General features: G+C 52.3%; 1 protein-coding gene across 1 annotated transcript; it reads left to right on the forward strand.

Moving 5' to 3' along the window:
* Window positions 1-9620: 9620 nt before the first annotated feature.
* Window positions 9621-19058, forward strand: Sik1 (salt inducible kinase 1). Its single transcript, XM_051187034.1, is given in 15 exon segments — window positions 9621-9660; window positions 9663-9742; window positions 10373-10543; window positions 11037-11153; window positions 13837-13900; window positions 14051-14212; window positions 14326-14450; window positions 14539-14662; window positions 15101-15324; window positions 15565-15720; window positions 16137-16259; window positions 16358-16574; window positions 17006-17287; window positions 17837-18065; window positions 18493-19058. Coding segments are annotated over 15 exon segments (2466 nt in total). The 3' UTR covers window positions 18845-19058.
* The last annotated feature ends 216 nt before the right edge of the window (window positions 19059-19274 follow it).

Here is a 19274-nt window from a genome sequence, read left to right on the forward strand (position 1 = left end):
TCCTACGTCTGTCTCCTGTGTACTGGACCCACATCTGGGCTCCTTTAGCATGGCTCCCCTTCTACGGAAGCTCTGTCCCATTGAACACCAGCTCCCCTCCCCTTACTCAGCCACAGCCCTCACCACGTCACTCTCTATGTCTATGAAGCTGACACTTTAGGGATCTTGGATGAGTGGAAGCACGCAGTGTCCTCTTGGGACTTGACTTACCACGCCAAGCATGGTGCCTTCACTGTCCAGCCATGTTATAGGGTGTGCCAGAATGCCTTGCCTCAGTAAGCAGAATCTGGTGTGTGAAATGGCTTGCTTCTCCATGTGTCCGCAGCTTCAGCACCATGGCATCATGGACCCTTTCCATGGCCACTTCACACCTTTCCCTCCCACGAACAAAGCTCCACTTAGTCTCCATCCCACTGTGCTTTGCCAGTAGCTGAACCTCACTCTTTAAAGGGGATGAAGGTAAAGCAGTTGTTGTGGGGAAGGGACTCTCAGATCCCCCAGAACAACTATGGCTTCCCTATCCCTGTTCAAAAATCTTCTGACTACTTCCCCAACTCCCCCCCCCCCCCAGCTGCTCCTCGAAGTGTGGAGAATATGGCAGAATGAGCAGCCGGAATCCCAATAGCTTCATCCCACTGTCCTGCCCCGACCTGTGCTCTTCCAAAGAAAAGCTGGCTGGGGAAGCACAAGTCGTTAATGTTTTAGCTACACATCTTCCCTCCCTCTGGACCCACAGTCAGCAAGTGAGGGGACCCAGCCTCCCAGTAGGTGAAGAAGCAAAACTGGCCTGTCCACCCCTTGGCATCATAAGAACTTCCGAGTGGCCCCCATCATAAGAACTGCCCAGTGACCCCACCCCACCCTTTGCCAGCCTTCTTCTCATGGGTTCTCACACAGGAGCAAGCCTTTGAGGGGCTAGGAACATCCCCTTCCTTACTTAGTTTTAGGGGCATGGCTAGGAAAGCATCCAGTCCTAAAGGACTCAGTGACCTGGAAGGACTACTATGGATGAAGTTGAGGTCCAAGGGTTATAGAGCAGGCCTGGGAACATAGGAACCACAGAAAAGGAGAGAGAGAGGGAGTGGGTATAACAGACCAGTCCCAAGCACCCTACCTCCACAAACACCCCACTGGTCCAGTGCCCAGCTCCTGGGCATTCTCTACAAGTGGAGGAGCCTGAATAAGGGGCCATGGAGCTGGCAGGAGCAGGGAACAGATATCCTCATGGTTGTGGCCCTTTCCAAGCCCCAACCCTTTGGTCTCACCCTGATCCCAGCCTCTCTGTCACCCTCCCAGCTCTGACCTTGTTTCTGCTCTAAGTTTTCCAGTCCAGCATCTTCTACATTCTATCTCTCACTCAATGCTGTGTCTGGTTGAAAATTTACCTTCAGGAAGCTGCCTCTGCCTGGGAAACACAAGTATGGATTTCTGTTTTTGAGACTGCAGGGGATATGTCTGTCATGCAAAGCCCAGACTGTGTCTAGCAACCCTATTACACATTTGGTCTAGCTGGTTCCAAGAGACTCGGGGTGACTCCAGACTTCTTGATCTAAGCACTGGCACAGAGCCTTGGACCACAGGCAATGTGTGTTTCCTCCATACCTATCCCTTTCCTGTGTTTTCTGTGGCATCTCTAGACCACAGAGGGGATAGCCTGACAGCATGTGCTGAGGCCACTGGCCCTGTCTCACACTGTCATATATCTTTGCATGGCTCCTAGAAGTCATGGAGTCCCTGTACAGGGTCTTTAGAGTATGTGTGGTATGACGATGGCATAGGCCATTTTTACTAGCTGACCCAATGATGTCCTTGCCATTGCATGACACAAGTTGGTGCATTTTTCCTTTAAACAAACAGCAACAATTCCTGACGCCATGGAAACCAGGTCAAAGAAAATGAGTATCCTTCTGCTGGCCAAGAAAAGAATGCTTGTCAAACCCCGCCGCCTTCCTCACAGGCAGGGGCCTGCGTATTGCCTTGGCAACCTAGGTGCAGGCCTCCACATGTTCCATGGCCTGGCTGTGGTGACAAAAGGTGACTACCAGCTTCTAGCCCCAGATTTCCATAGGTGTTGGAAATCCAGGGCCTGCTTTCTAACCCACATCCATTCCTGAGCTTCCTCAACTCTCTCTTAAGCAATCTCCTAAGACTGGGGGAGGTGTCAGAGTAGTCCAGGAGCAATGGGGGCTGGCAGTGTTTCCCCAGACTACAGGTCTATGCTACAATATTTGTTCTGCAGGAGTCCAGGATGAAAAGGGTCAGCCTAGCCCCTGCGCAGGGAGCAGTTCACCTTCCCATAGTGCAGTTTTAGGAGGCGAGTGGAAACCATGATTTTGATGGTGCTTACTGACAGGCAAGGTGCTTTCTCCACGGAGCACTGGGAAAGGCAGGCATGAGTCCCACATGGAAGGGTGGCACTGTGGCATAAACAGCACAATGGGAACGCCGAACGCCAACAGCATCTCCTGTGCCTGATTTTGTCTTTATGTATTTATGTGTCTTTCAGTTTTCTGCTGCACATTTCCCTTCCTCCCACTCCACCCCATTTCACTTCCTCGATGTCTGTATCCTGTGGTCAGCCTAGGCCTGGAAATACTACATGGAAAAATCCTGGAAATAAAGTCATCGCACAAGATCTGAGCACCAAGATGAAACACGAATCATGTCCAGTGTATCTACAATGTATAGAGCACCCACCCACTTAGCTCACTGAGTTTCAAAGAGACTGTCTCAGAATTCCAGTGCTTGTATTCTGGGGCCCCATGCAAAATCCCACACCGTCACAGCATTTGTGCACTCACCTCATCTCATTCCATAGGCTCAGGGTCATCATACGTCACCCTGCCCAGTCATATTTGGGAGGGGATAGATCCCATTGCCTAGCTTGTATTTAATGTCGTTCTCCTGTAGTATGAGTTGTTGATGTTAATCATATACGATGCCTAATTTATAAGTTTTATCATAGGCATGTATATGCAGAGAAATGTGGCTACGTATTATACTGTTATTATATATAGGCAAGCCTGTATACCTGTATGCACACCATGGTGGTTAATCTTGGCTGTTGGCTTGCTGAGATTTGGAATCACCTAGGAGACACACCTCTGGAGGTGACTGTGAAGGCATTTCCAGAGAGATTTAACTGAGGAGGAAAGGCCCACTCTGAATATGGCATCACTATCCCATGGGCTGGTGTCCAGTACTGAATCCAAGGGCAAAAGGGAAGAAGCCAGCTGAGTACCAATACTTCTGTCTGTGTGTCTGTCTGTCTCCCTTCATCCCCCCTCTGTCCCTCCCTTTCCCCTCTCTCTCTCTTTCTCTCTCTCCCTCTTCCTCTCTTGTTGCTTCCAACTTGATACAATGTAACCAGCTGTCTCATGCTCCTGTCATTGCAGCTAGAACTCCACCACCATTATGAACTATAACCTTAAACTGATCAACCCTTCCTTCCTTGCTTTTGTCCGGGATTGTGACAGCAACAAGGAAAGTAACTAGTGTACAGCTGTGGGGGAAATGGAGACACAGCTGTGTACACAGCAGATCTGCTGTGTTTGAGGAAAAAAGAAAGTCTTAGAACACCCCTTGTGCATGTAAAGGGACTGCTGTAATTTCATACGAAAGATCAGGGTGCTTAGGGAACCATGTGTGCAGAAGTCAGGAACTGCCTCAGAAAGAGCAGCCAGTGCTCTTAGCCACTGAGCAAACTCCCCAGCCCCTCAATTGTCTTAGAACCAATGGCCTGGAGAGAAGGTGTCTGTGTCATCCAACCCCAGTGCTCCTGACCCGCAACAGTGCTGGCACACAGTGGGTGCCTCATGAGACTTTGGGAACTGTCTGACACCAGTTTTCCTGGGACAACTCATACTTGGGTTAACCTGTCCCTTCTCACCTTGATCTTGGCAGGGTAGCTTCCTGTCTGCCATCACGGCAGTCTGGAGCATTCTCACTCATTTTCATAGCCACAGCACCTGGCACAGCTTACAGATTATAGAAACGTGTATGTCTGCTTTCCAGATGACTAAAGAAAAAACCCCAGCAGAACCAGCAGACTGCTGTGTGCACAGCTGAGATGATGAGAGCCACTGAACATCTGTCATGGGAGTCGCCATGTCCTGTGCAACCCTGCAGAGAATACAGAGTAAAGTGCTGGGGTGGCTGGTTCCAGGTCATGTTGGAGCCCCAAAGCTGCTCTCTCCATATCTGTAGAGGTTGGAGCTTCCCAGGCTCTGCCATGTGGGAAGAATTAGAACTTTGCTCCCTGTGCTGGTTGAATGCATTCCCCCAAAGTTCACCTGTTGGCAATTTATTCCCTAAATTGTATGTTGATGGTTTGTGGGGTTGAGACTTCTAAGAGGTAATTGGGATGCATGAGCTCCCAGGACAGACGCCTTAGTGGCTTTATAGGAAGAGGAAGATGCAGAGGTCTGAGCTGGCACACCTGCTGCCTGCATCAGGTTACAAAAACATTATGATGCAGGAAGAAAGCCCTGGAGGGAAGCCAGCATCCTGCTCTTGGACATCCTAGCCAATCATCAGCCATATACAGCACCGTAAACTAGCCTCAGCGACCAAGGAAGCTCGCAGTTATGCTGCTCCCCAGTCTCAGGGATTTTGTTATAGCAACAGAAAACAGTTGACATTTCCCAGTTGCTAGGTACCTCAAATCAAACAGGGAAGAGCTGAAATTTATGGACACAGTTCCCCTCCTCCTAGGGGACCCAGAGGACCTTCCTCCAGACATGTCTCACCAGGGCAGGTAACCAATCCCAAGCAGGGGTCAATACTACAATTCTTAAGTAAGCCCCCTACTAGGTGCTCATGTTTCTCTTTCGGCCCTTGCTGACCCTTATGGACACTGATCTCATCTTGTCTTCACACAATTATGTAGCATCTAATAGGGGCATCCAAAGGCTTCATAGTCCTCAGGTTTGGAATACATTTGCTTGACCACCAAGCAAGACCATCAGCTACATGCACCCATGGTACTCACTAGGGATGGCAATGTAGTTCAGAGGTAGAACACTTGTCTAGACATTGAGGCTTTGAGTTCCCAAAGATTGGAAATAAAAATATAAACCCACAACCTTTATTTGCTGCTGGGTGGGACTACAAAAAGGTGTATCCACTATGAAATTTAGTATGGAGTTGTTTTCCATTGCTGTCATAAACACCTTGGCCAAAAGCATCTTGGGGGGGGAGGGTTAATTTTAGTTTAATTTACAGTTCACTAAGAAGGGAAGTCAGGGCAAAATCTAAGACAAAAGCCATGGAGACTTCTCTGGCTTCCATATACCACCCAGGACTACCTTTCCAGGGGTTGTATCACCCACAGTGGGTTGGTTCTTGCCACATGGACCATCAGTCAGTCTGATGAAGGGACATTCTCAGTTAAGGTTCCCTCTTCCCAAATGACTTTAGTTTGTGCCACATTGGCACAGGAGATTTCTAAAACAAACAACAACAATGCTAAAAACAGAATGACTATATGGCCCAGCCATACCATTCCAAGCTGACCTAACACAGATGTTTTATATGTCCATGTTTCCAGCTGCACTGTTCACAACAGCTAGGAAGTGGAAGCAACCTGGCTGTCCATCAACGGATGACTGGATAAGGAAAATGTGGTCCATATACCGCTGTAAAGAAAGATGAATTCATGACACTTGCAGCAAAATGAATGGAACTGAAAATCATCTTAGGTGTCCATGCCTAGAAAGACAGATATCACGCGTTTTCTTGTGTGTACATCTAGATTTACATTTATCTATGTGTGTGTTGTGGGGCGCAGTATTCAAACTAGAGCGGGGAAATGAGATCTTCTGGGCAGGTTGGAGGGGACAGGTGGTCCTGAGACTTGGGAGAGGAATGAAGACAGGTGAAGGGAAAGGAGATGGGGTGGGGGAGACAATAAACAAGACAGTGTCTCAAAGTCTTAAGGTGAAACCTCTTTATGTGCTAATCTACAAATGTAGCAAAAAAATAAAATTTAAAAGACCCACAAGTTGAAAATGAATTAATTAAATTCCTCACTACAAACAGGAAGCCTGGTGCTCTGGAATTAGGGCCAGCTAGTCATGGAAAATCCATGTCTACTGGGAGGTGCGTGGACACTTCTGGATCTGCTTTGCACTGGGGCCACCTCTTCAAAAGCACAGACATCTTCTGCTTTTGTTCCAGGGCCCCCAGGCCTTTCTCCTCTCTTCTTTGGGAGCTGAGGGGTCTGGCTTGCTTTGCTGTGTGGTGATCTGTTAAGTGGCCTTGCTGGTTGATCTGGGCACTGTCTGGAGAGGCAGGAGTCCCTGCCCAGGCAGGCATACTCCCACAACAGTGGCATTCTAGGGCAAGTGCCTCTGTGCAGATAGGATACTGTTAAGGTCAAGGCTAGGCAGCTTTGGGTGGACCTGTCCCCTGAACTCCTGGCCCATCACTGGAGATTACTGGGTCTTAGGCTAGTTCTGTTGATCCCAAACCTGGGCTGTGATTCCTGCTTCAGCACACACAACTTGTCAAAGTTTGGAGGTAAGGCATGGTCAACAACCCAAAGTAAGTGAGTAGGCTGGGGCAGTCCACTCAGAAGCCACCTGGCAGAAGATGTACAAAAACAAAAATGGAGTTGAGAGGGACTCAGCCAGAGGGGCAAAGAGGTCCTTTGGTACTAAGAGGGGTGGCCCAAGAGAAAAGGGTGCCTTGTCCAAGTCTTGTTGATACAGGAAACCACCCCTCTCCTCAGAGGTCATCACAGTTCTGGGTAGCAGACCTGTTCCCACTTCTACTCAGAGCTACTGCAGAACTCCAGACTCTACATATGTTGATTTAGGTTGAGAAGGTAGGACCGTGTCATGGTTAGCACAGACATGAACACTGAAGGGCCCAGCAAGCAGAGCTTCCAGCCTCATGGTCCAAACAACAAAGCCAAGCTCCAGGACCATCACACCTTCAGGACAGAGGCGAGAATTCCAAACTGAGGGTGGGGGGAGTAGTTCCCATTCGCCAGTCAGAATGCTATTTCAAGAAGGTGCCTCACTGGCTGGCGCAGCAAGGCGCAGCCCTGTGCTCCCACCCTGCTCTAGGTGAGGAATCCCTGAGTCATTTGCTCATGTCTCTAGAAGAGCATGCCAGGTGTTCTCTTCCCCCTCAAGTGCCAAAGCGAACCACAGAACCAGAACCGACAGAAAATGGTGCTGGAAAGAGGAGCAGTTTCCAGGGAGCAATGACAGAGCCACCCAGGGCAGATGGCATTTCAAGAGGGTACCAGGTACCAGCCCTCCCCCCCCCCACCCCCAGCTGTGCCAATACCGACCCTCACTCTGCCTTTGTGAACACAGCAAGTTCTTCCTCTAGGACCTGGGAGGGGCAGATGTTAGGGACAGTGCTGGCACAGGAGAGTTATAGGAGGCGGGCACTCAGGAGACCTCAGACATCAAGTATGCCTGGACCCAGGTTTGCCTCTGGGGCAGATCCTCCCCTGGGTCTGGGCTCCAAGTTTTTCTTTGGTGCCGACTGAATGAAGATGATGAGGACATGACCACTGCTAGAGATGGTTGAGGGGAAGGTGTTTATTGTTTATTCCAGATGTCCAGAGACATCTGGAAGGGCCCATACTGAACATGGCCAGCAGAATAGGCTGTGAGAGAGGAAGAGAGAGACAGAGAGAGAAGACCAAGAGGGCAAAAGGAAGACAAAGAAAACTGAGAGAGGAGCAGGGAGAAGCAAGGGATTGAGGATCAAGAGGGTGAAGCTGGGCTAAAGAGGTTTAGGGTAGGAAGCCAGAGAGAAAAGCTGAGAGGAGCCAGAACTCTGTAACAGATACTTGCAAAGCTGAGAGAGCTTGGTGGCCAGCTTTGATATGCTAATAAGCAGCTCAGTTAAGCCATTTGTCTGAGTTTCTTTGGGACCCAACACTGATGACATGTTTGCAAACACCTCAGACTTTTTGAAAGGTTCCGGCTAGACTGAGGTCAGAGGGTGGACAAGCTGGGAAGGGATGAGGGCTGGTAAGGCAAGAACAAGGAAGGGGTTTCTTACCCTCTGTGTAGCTCTCGGAGGAAGGGGGCAGGATGTTAGGACCCCCAGGTGAAGGAAAATAATAAACATACTTAAAATACTCCCCAAATCCTTGACTTATGGACCCCAGGCAAACCAAGGGAGCCCTCTGGAAGACCAAAAGGGACTCTGAGATGGCTGGCGTCCTTGAATGCCCTTTAAACCACTCTGGCTGCAGAACGGCAAGGCTGGGAGTGGTGAAATCCTGGTGAGAATGAGAGGTGTGGCAAGAGTGGCACACCCCTTTATGCACTCTGCCAGTCTAGGCTCCCTCATCTGCCCACCAACTCTTCCTCCCATGAGGAGGTCCTAGTTCTGAATCAATTTTGATTAATTCCTGCTCAGGAGCTGGTCTGTGAAGCCCTGGTTTTCTCTCATACAAAAAGCCATCTGGAAGGAGACAAAGAAGTTTAGCCTCAAACTGCCGCCTTCCTAGCCTTGGATAATCATCATCTCCCCTGTCATCTAACTTTTCGATGAGGTGTGAAGGAACACAGCACAGCCGACACAAACAAAAGGAGTCACACACATGCCATTTCCCCTCTCTCCACACTCCATCTCCGCTTTAATGGGCCTTGCTTCCGGCAGACACTCTCAGGGTCAGTCCCAAGGTCCCAGCCGCCCTGTGTCCTATCTGCTGTCTGGAAGCAGCTTGGGGACAGACAGGGTGGGCCAACTGGCAGACAGAATTAGCTGCCAAGGGAGTGGGCAGGGTGCCCAGACTTTCAAAGGCCCCACCTATCAGTACCGAGTGGGGTAGTGGGCGGTAGGGGCTGGGTCCTTCCGTTGCTCGTGTCTGTAGTACCCTTCCTATTCAGCTGTCCCCGGGACACTGCTGGACCAAGGTGGTGGGCTAGCCTTCGATGGGGCCTTTACAGCAGACTTCCGGCCCATGAGATATTCTTTCTTGCTTTAACTTTCCAACTTGCTGAGTACATTGAGCTTTTTTTTTTTTTTTCCTGTTACAAAAGTAACTGGCGTTCAACTGACCAACAGTTTCCTAAAGCATTTCTGCTGCTGGTCAGCCCTTTCTGGAATGAGATGAGGGTCAAGGGGCAGACCCTGCTGGCTGCACATCGCGTGCCCCGCACAGCAGAGTGATCAGTCCAAGCCTACCCGCTCCAGAGCCTTATGCCGAAAGTGCTGCGGCTCTATTCACCCTCCTGTGTCCGAAGGGGGCCCTGAGTACCCGCAGGGTGCCATATACACCACGAGTACCCGGCTAGCTTGTCCCCAGCAGGCTCTGCCTCCTGGAACGTGGGCCTCAGCAGTGTCGCCCGTGCCCGTCAGGGGGCGCCGGCAGTCTCGGGAGGTTGCAGAGCCCGGCCCCTGACGTCACCGTCCGCGGTCCCCATGGCGACGGCCTCACCAGCGCGCTCGTCAGAGCCTCCAGTCTCTTGGCAACCGCCCGATCTCCGCTCCCCCTCTACCGGCACCGGGCCGCGCGTCGCTCTGGCGTCAAAGCGACGTCAATGGGCTGTGCCGGCCGCGGGGGGCGGGGTGGGGCGGGGCCTGCGCGAGGCGGGGCGGGGCGGGGCGTTGCCGCGTGCGGCCGGCGGCGGCGGCGGGGCGCTGACATGCGGCGCGGCCCGGGCGGCGGCGGCAGCGTTGGCGGCGGCGGCGCGAACGACGGGCGCCGAAGCCGAGCGAGCAGTCGAGCAGGCGGCGTCCCGGGTCGGGCGCACGGAGGGCGGCGGAGGTGAGCGGTAGCACGGGTTCGGGTCCCCGTGGCCCGAAGGTGCTCGCGTGGGGTCGCCGGCAGGACTCCAGCCCCGCGGGCTCCCCATTGTTGCGGGTCGGCGCCCGGAGGCGGGTCCGCGAGCGCCGGGTTTAGAAGCCTGTCCTGGGGAGCCGGGCGCGGGTGGACGGGAGCAGGGTTCAAGCCTGGGACCCGAGGGATCCAGGGCTGGCATGGGGTCGACTGCGGGTGGACTCCTGGCGCGCGTGCCCGGTCAGGACCGGGGGTCGGGGGGCGCGTGCGTAGGGGTTCGCGCGGAGGGAACCTGGATCAAGGGGGCGCGCGCGTGGGGGCGCAGACTAGGAGCCCGGGATCCGAGGGCTCGGCGTAGGGAGGATTTTGGGTGGAGGGGTCCGTTCATGGGGACTTTAGCCGGGGAACACGGGGTCAAGGAATGAGCGAGTGGGGGGTGCGAGGGCAAACTAGTGGGGCTGCAGGCTGGAGGAACACGGGGTTGAGGACGCACGCGTGGTGGCCTGGAGGACAGTTTCGGTGGCCGCGTCGTGGAGGATCATGCTGGGGGGGGCGAGGGGGCTTCGGTGTTGGGCCGGCGTCAGTCTGTGCTGAAACGCACTCCTCACTGACCCGCAGGTGCTGCCCGAAGCCATGGTGATCATGTCGGAGTTCAGCGCGGTCCCCTCGGGCACCGGCCAGGGCCAGCAGAAGCCCCTCCGGGTGGGCTTTTACGACGTGGAACGGACCCTGGGCAAAGGCAATTTTGCGGTGGTTAAGCTGGCGCGGCACCGAGTCACCAAAACGCAGGTGCGCGCGCGTGTTGCGGGAGACTAAACCAGGGGGTGGATCCATCCAGGGGGTGGACCCCTGTGCTGATTCAGTCCTGCAGAGTTGATTGTCACAATTGTAAACGATGACAGTGTTTAGTCTGGTAAAGGGAAAAAAAGCTTTGTATTATGTTTCTGCATAATTTGTACAGTTTCTGGGGAACTGCAAAGATAATGACCAACAACACCCCCCTAAGGGGGGGGGGGAGACAGAAAAGAAAAACCAACCAGTAATGAGTGGCTCCTGTAAAATTAGATGGCAAATACAAGGGCTTTTATTTAACCTCTACTCCCTTAAATAATGTCAGTGGCTACTTTTATTTTCTCCTAACTTTTTGTGACCTTTTGAAGACAGCAAATGATTAAGAAAATCATTTGCCCAAAAAAAAAAAAAAAAAGTGCAGAAGAGGTTAGGTTACTTGAAATTCTATTTCTAAACAAAAATACGCCCTTCTCTTTTTAAAAATCTGTAGGTTGCAATAAAAATAATTGACAAGACTCGGTTAGATTCTAGCAATCTGGAGAAGATCTACCGGGAGGTCCAGCTGATGAAGCTCCTGAATCACCCCCACATCATCAAGCTCTACCAGGTGAGCTGGCTAAATGTCCCTGCTCCATGGGCATGTCCATTGTTTCTCAAGTGCCACACCTCGGGCCTTTGGTCCCTGAAGGTGGCTGGGGTTCCTGATGCTGTGTGGGAACCAGGGAGTACAAAGTAAATAGATTGACCTTCAGTTAGGCTGTTCAGCTTTGTTGACTGTTAGTCTCTTGCTCTGGGTCATACTTGGTTTGCCTCGTTTGAGTTTTATCTAGCATTGTAACTTGTTCCAGATTTGGACCTGTTGAGGTCTGTAGATGAAGTCCTGTCACTGTGAGAATAGCCACATGTACCATCATGCTTAGTGCAGAAGGACAGACTTGAGGGAAACTCAAAACTTCTGCCTTTGCAGATGATACTAAACATTTAAAAAGCAGCTGTTCTTTCCACTTTTCCTTGTTGTATCTTTGTGATGGCAAAGCTCCCGTTGTTACCCACAGCGCAGAGTGAAGATGGGGAGGCACTTCAGCCATAGGAACTTGCCAGTTAATCCCGGGTGAGAATGTGCTCACCTATTTGTCTGTTGATTGTTTCCTCATAATCTTCACATCTTGCCTATTGATAAAGGGCCACTTCTGTTGACATTAGAAATGGGTCTAGGTATAGAGGAGCCAGGCCTTATGAATGTCATTGTATGTGCTTGTGTTAGTCCTGTCAGTGAATCCCAGAATCCTGGTGAGCCTGAGGTGACTACAGGGGACATGAGTGTGCAGTTGGAAAAACTGCGTGTACAGTGCCGTAGAGGAGAGAACTGTAATTTAAAATTACCCCTGGCCGCCCTTCTCAGCAGAAAGGCAGACGAGTCATTGGAGCTTGTGTTTGGCCTGTGGTAACAGCTCCCTCCGTGTCTCTAAGCACAGAGCCCTGGGCTGTGCACTCAGGGGTCATGCTTTATTTCAATCTTTAAGTTGTGCTCCAAGATAAGTTTCCTCCATGGCCAGTGCTGAGAGGGGTGCTGGGAAGAGGGGTTCCCTGACCTTCGGAACAGGCTGATTCTTGTGCTTCTACCTGTAGAGGTGCTCTTAGCACCTTCCTCTCCTCCCTGTCTTCGACTCCAACCAGGTTGAAGCCGTAGCACTGAGGAAATGTTGCCCAGGCTATGGATGCCAGAGTGGATATTTTAGCTCCTGTCTTCAGTGACTCAGCTTTCAGGATTGGGTGGGCTGGTGAGGCCAGTTGGTCCCCTGGTCTTGACACTGATGTCTAGTGTTAATTAATTTAGCTGATTGGGGCATCTCATTCTCTCCCTTGGGTAGGGGTAGGGTGTAGTGGCTGGGGTGGGGTGGAGTGTTTAATTGGTTTCATTTGTTGAGGTAGGGTCTTGTTTTGTAGCTCTAGCTGACCCGGTGCTCTTTGTCTCGATAGCCTTAGACTTCTGGCAATCCTGCTGTAGTCTCCTGAGTTGTGGGACTACAGATATCTGTCACCACACTTGGTTTATTTAGGGTTTTAAAAGTTTAAGAGATGTGGACTCTAAGTTCTCCCCCCCCCTTTTTTTCTTCCATAAAGAAAAGGGATAAGCAGGGGCCCTCTGCTGCACTATGTGGAGATGACAGTTAGATTTTTAGCTGAATTGCAATGGTTTTTAATAACACTTTTCTTAGTAAATTTTTGACTCAAAAAGATTTTTTAAAGCGTCTTTTAAAGGAATAACAGCAGGTCTTGAACCCAAAGAAATCTTCCTTCATGTCAGAGTACATTCTCTTTCCCTCTCTCAGATGTTTTATTTATCTGTTTATATTGAGACAGTTTCACTGTGAAGACGGACTGGCCTGGAACTTGGCTATGTAGTCTAGGCTGACCTTGAGCTTTGGGCAGTTCTGCCTCTGCCTCCTGAGTGCTGGGAGTACAGGTGTAATCCCCCTGTACTCTGGCTCCTCTGAAATATTTTAATTATACGACATACATAAGTGTTTTTTATTTCTTTCAGAACCAAAAATTTAAATTTTATTTTGTTGCTTAGTTATGATTAAATTTTTGTAGGTAACTTAAAGTTGTCGGTCAGTGAACAGACTCTGAAGGTGTTTGTTGACACTGACCGGTACTGTTGACACATGCCAAGCAATGCACTGTACAAAGAGCAGTCCCCTGTAGCTTATCTGGCAAGGCCATGTTCTTAAGGCTTAATGTCTTGTCAATAAAGCAAGTGGGGGGTAGGATATTTGTATTGATCACTCAGCTTTCTTTTCTTTCTTTTTTCTTTTTTTCTTTTTTTCTTTTTTCTTTTTTTCTTTTTTTTTTTTTTTTTTTTTTTTTTTTTTTTTTTTTTTTTTTTTTTGGTTTGTTTTGGTTTTTGTCTTGAGTGACCAGTTGTCCACAGGGTTTCTGAAAGGGCACTTGTCGCATTCTGGCATCCACGGCCTCCAGAGCCCCCAGGAGGCCTGCAATGCAAGTGCTTGCTCAGTACAGCTCTGTTTGTGGCTCTCTCCTTTTGAAGAGCAGAGGTGCTAGGAAAGACAGGACTAAGAAATGGCGGGCCAGAGGGGCTTATCCCAAGTCATATAAAGCTGTGTCTCTGGGTTGTATTTTTCCCCCCTCCCTGTCTCTTTCCTTAAGCGATGAAGGCAATTTCTTGGAGAAGTCAAAGGTTGCTTTGGGTCCAGGTGCATCCATCAGGGCTTCTGTGTGAACCTTTTCCCCCTGCTTAACTTTTCCTTTTTGTGTTGTTGTTTCAGGTTATGGAGACGAAGGATATGCTTTACATTGTCACGGAGTTTGCAAAAAATGGAGAAATGTTTGGTGAGCTGCATTCATTTTAGCGTTAGGTGAAGCCTGCCTTCTCGCGTTTGTGTGTGTCTTCTGGGGCTCTCAGTGCTGCTTTGCCTGGCCCCAATAGTAGCAGACTTGGTGTAATGTCTTGGAGTGTAACTTTGTTTTGTTGTTCCTCAGATTACCTGACTTCGAATGGGCACCTGAGTGAAAACGAGGCTAGGAAAAAATTCTGGCAGATTCTGTCGGCAGTAGAGTACTGCCACAACCATCACATAGTTCACCGGGACCTCAAGACTGAGAACCTGCTGCTGGATGGCAACATGGACATCAAGCTGGCAGGCAAGAGATGTGTGGTGAGGGAGGCCCTGTGGGGTCTCTGGTTCCAGCGCACCCTGCGGCACAACATTTGCCAGTCCGGTACTGATGTTGGTGCCTGTTCTTCTGCCTCACAGATTTTGGATTTGGGAATTTCTATAAGCCAGGAGAGCCCCTGTCCACGTGGTGTGGGAGCCCCCCATATGCAGCTCCTGAAGTCTTTGAGGGGAAGGAGTACGAAGGTCCCCAGCTGGACATCTGGGTAGGAGCCCTTTTGGACCCTGCTGCCTGCTGCCACATCGCTGGAGCTGGCAAGCAGGGCACCAACACAGCTGTCTGGTTATTCACAGAGCCTCGGCGTGGTGCTGTACGTCCTCGTCTGTGGCTCCCTTCCTTTTGACGGACCCAACCTGCCAACACTGAGACAGCGGGTGCTGGAGGGCCGGTTCCGCATCCCCTTCTTCATGTCTCAAGGTGGGTGGGCATGGAGTTGGTCTGCCCTGGGAGCCTTGGGTAATCTGGGCGGTGGGTGGCTTTGGGAAGAGTTGACAGGAGGGTCTTGACAATGCCTACCCAGTGGTCTAGCAAGTCTCCCCACCACCAGGCCCTTACCTCTGCAGTACCCACAACATCAGGCCCCACATTTCTGCTGTCCCCTCCACCATCAGACCCCAGGATGCTAGCCTCATGTGTGCCACAACAGGAGGGAGAGTCTAAATGGTTTTCTATAGGGAACATTTAAAAAGTGTCTCCCTTGGGTCTGACACCCAACTTGGTGTCTCCCTTGGGTGGCTCTTTGCTGGGGTGGGGAGGGGCTATAATGACAGTTTCTGGCTTCTTGATTATCACGTGGGTTTAGGAGTGGGAATGAGCCCCCAGGCCCATCATCCTATGAGCCCTTCACTTCCACAGACTGTGAGACACTGATCCGACGCATGCTGGTAGTGGACCCTGCCAAGCGCATCACCATTGCCCAGATCCGCCAGCACCGGTGGATGCAGGCTGACCCCACCCTTCTGCAGCAGGATGACCCCACCTACTCCATGCAGGGCTACACCTCCAACCTGGGCGACTACAATGAGCAGGTGCTGGGCATCATGCAGGCCCTTGGCATCGACCGGCAGAGGACAGTGGAGGTAAGCACGCTGGGCATAGCCCTGCCTTTGCCTCACATCCTGGCATGGCGGCTGGATCAGCTTTCTCAGGCAAAGCAGGCCTTTGCCTGTGGAGTTAAAAATGGGGTACAGTCTAATTTAAGGGCCAGCTTGTCCCCTTCTCAAGGGTATTCTTGGCTGCCTGAGAATTACCTGGGGATGACCTCACAGGGAAGCCTGGTGGCCAGGCCTCACTCTGACCTCACTGACCTTGTTCCCCAGTCTCTGCAGAACAGCAGCTACAACCACTTCGCTGCCATTTACTACCTCCTGCTGGAGCGCCTCAAGGAGCACCGAAGCACCCAGCCCTCATCCCGGCCCAGCCCTGCACCTCCCCGGCAGCCCCGACTCCGAAGCTCGGACCTCAGCAGTCTGGAGGTGAGGGTGAACTCCTCTCAGAGCCCTGCTCCTATCTCTTGGCTTTGAGTTGTTCCCTCAGAGCTCGGAATCCCTTGAATCCCTTGTTCGGTGGTGGCACCGACTCTCTGGGCTGTCCCTTGAACCTCATTGCAACCCTAGTTGCAGGCTGTGGGGCTGGGAGGGGCTTTGGGGGAAGAGGAGGTGAGGTTATAGCTGCTTCACTCTGGGCCATGTTCTGCCCAGCAGGTTCTTGTCCCTAGCACCTCCTCCTGGCCACCTGTGTGTGCATGTGGCCCCTATATGATGGCCCAGAATCCTGAGCCCCAAACTCCAGCTGGCATCTGACTTCTGCCAGTTTCCATCTGTAAAACCAGTTTGCTGCCACTGGTCGTTGACTCTGGAATCACCTCCTGAAAATCCCTCCCCCCTCTCAGGTTCCTCAAGAAATTCTCCCATGTGACTCTTTCCGGCCCTCTCTGCTGTGCCCGCAGCCCCAGGCCTTGGCTCAGTCTGTCCTGCAGGCCGAGATGGACTCTGACCTCCACGGCTCACTTCAGGTGTGTGGGTGCCGGCCTGCTGTTTCTTAGTGGCTGTGTTCTACTGGTACCCATTCTTAGAGCCCTCGGAGTCACCAGCTTCTGTCCCTCCCTTGCAGCCCTTATTCTTCCCTGTGGATACCAACTGCAGTGGTGTGTTCCGGCACCGTTCCGTCTCTCCCAGCAGCCTACTGGACACAGCTATCAGTGAGGAGGCCAGGCAGGGTCCTGGCCTGGAGGAGGAGCGGGAGGCCCAGGAACCCTTGCCTGGCAGCACAGGGCGGAGGCATACACTAGCTGAAGTTTCCACCCATTTCTCCCCATTCAACCCTCCTTGTAAGTATCCCCCAAAGACCCAGCATCCAGGGTGAGGGGCAAAACCATGTAGAATCCACTTGAAATGGGTCCTTTTGCCTGACACCTGCCTCCAGTTAGCCTTTTGATTCAGTGACCCATGGTTCATACTTGGATATGCCTGTACTTTTATCTCAGTAGTGGGCCACCCTTTGCTGTCCCAGGCACTGGAGAGCAGGTGTTTGGCCTTGGGTCTCTTCCTTCCTGGGGTCTGTGTGTCACTGGTAGCCTGCCATCTGCCCTTGCACCTGTGGGCTCACAGGCAGAGCCTCTGGGCTCTGGTGGCCCAGATGAGGGTCAGGTTGGAGAGTACTATACCACTGCCTCCCTCACCAACAGACCATGTCCCCTGTCCCTCAGGCAGTGACCTTAGGGTGTTCAGTCCCCTTCTCAAGCACTTGATCTTCCCACAGGCATAATCGTCTCCTCCTCTGCCACAGCAAGTCCCTCAGAAGGAACCAGCTCTGATAGCTGCCTCCCGTTCTCTGCAAGTGAAGGTCCTGTGGGGCTTGGTAGTGGCCTGGCCACCCCAGGGCTGCTGGGCACCAGCTCTCCAGTCAGATTGGCTTCGCCTTTCCTGGGCTCACAGTCAGCCACCCCTGTGCTACAGGCTCAGGCGGGTCTGGGCAGAGCTGTCCTGCTTCCTGTCAGCTTCCAGGAGGGACGGAGGGCATCAGATACCTCACTCACTCAAGGTAAGGTTCCTTTCCATGCCTGTCCCTCATGCCCCAGGAAAGACCGCTGTCCTGGCAGGCCATCTCTGTCCTTGATAGAGCAGGACCATCAGTGCTCCTCAGCAGGGTAGACTCAGACCTGACCCTGAGTGCAAGGGACAACCATTCCAAGCAACAGTTGCTGCTTGACTGGAGGGCCAGGGTCAAAGAGTGACCCTGACAAAAGCGGTCCCATACCTGCTTGGGTTTCTCCATGCCACTCAGGGTCAGACATACCTGTGAGGTCCTCTATGCCTTTGACAGTCCAGAAAGCCCCCAGAGCCCAGTGCACTGCACGCCCCCTCCTCCACAGCTTACCCAGACTGACCGATCTCATTGGGAAGGAGCGGAACCATGGGGGAGGGGTAGATGTTGGGCTTAGGAGCTGGCAGCTGCCAAGCCCCGCAGGGCAGTGCTACCCAGTTATCCTTTTCCTTCCCTCCTCCTCAGGGCATGGAAACAACAGCAGGCTGAAGGCCACTGGCCACAATCTAGAGTCAGGCCTGCTAACCTCTGCTCTTGTTTCCACAGGGCTGAAGGCCTTTCGGCAGCAGCTGAGAAAAAATGCGAGGACCAAGGGGTTCCTGGGGCTGAACAAGATCAAAGGATTGGCACGCCAGGTGTGCCAGTCCTCCATCCGAGCTCCCCGGGGAGGCATGAGTCCCTTCCACACCCCAGCCCCAAGCTCAGGCCTGCAAGGCTGCACGGCCAGCAGTCGGGAAGGCAGGAACCTGCTGGAAGAGGTGCTACATCAGCAGAGGTAGGCCTGCCACACCAATCCAGTGCTCTCTGCCCTTCCCCATAAGGAGCCCATGAAGCAAGCACCCCATTTCCCTGTGTGCCAAGATGTCCCCTGCCATTTGGTTCATTGGTGAGGTCTCTGAAGCCTGGCACCTTGTTGTCAGGGAGAGAGCAAGGAGGGGCAGCGGGCGGGCTTAGTAACCCTTTGTAGTTAGAGGGCAATGGTGGTGGCCAAGACTGTCCTGTCAAGCTGGCATCTGTGTTGCCACAACAGCTAGGACTTAGGGCGGGATGGCTCAGGGATGTGTCATGTCACACACACAGAGCTCTGTGAAACTTTGTCTGCCAAGAGCAGCTCTGAGGTGGGTGGGACCCACCTGGAAACTGGAGTGCTTCTGGGCAGGGCCCACACAGTGACCTATCCCCTCCCTGTCTCTGTTCTTCAGGCTACTCCAGTTACAGCACCACTCAGTCACCTCTTCTGGCTGCCAGCAGGGCCCCCAGCCGTCCCCTGCCCCGTACATGTTCACTCCCTGTGATGGCCTCCTCATGTCTGGGATCCCACTGCTGCCAGCGCCGCTCCTCCAGGCTGGCATGTCCCCCGTGGCCTCTGCTGCACAGCTCCTGGATACCCACTTGCACATCAGTGCCGGCCCAGTGGCTCTACCGACTGGGTCCCTGCCACAGTGCCTCACCAGGCTGGCCCCGAGCTGTGACCCTGCTGGGCTGCCACAAGGGGACTGTGAAATGGAGGACCTGACCTCTGGCCAGCGGGGGACATTTGTCCTGGTACAGTGAGAGTGGTCCTGCGGCGCCCCCCGCCCCCCCCTTGGTCCATTGACTCTTCCAAGCAATAATTTCAGAGTATGTGAAGATGGTTTCGGACTCAAAGCCAAGAACTTTTTAGAAGTGAAACAAGCAATATGTTTGGTGTATGGGCTTTTTAGGATTTTTGTTTTGTTTTAATGTTTTCCTTGCACTGAGTGACCTCAATGATCAGTAGGGACTGAAACTTTCTGAAGAAAAATAATAACTGAGGGTGTGTCATGTGGGTGGGTGGAGGGGAGGGGAAGTGGGGGAGGGAGAAGAGAGGGCCATGCTGCTCGGGAACCTACACTCCTGTCCACAGTTCATCATCATAGTGTGATGAGCTCAGACGTCCTTGGAGGGAGCAGCGCCGAGTGTGGCACATGCCTGTGTGTTGGTTGGCGTCATTTTGGGTTTTGGT

This window comes from Phodopus roborovskii, unplaced genomic scaffold, assembly GCF_943737965.1.
Source record: "Phodopus roborovskii unplaced genomic scaffold, PHOROB, whole genome shotgun sequence".
Taxonomy (NCBI): Eukaryota; Metazoa; Chordata; class Mammalia; order Rodentia; family Cricetidae; genus Phodopus; species Phodopus roborovskii.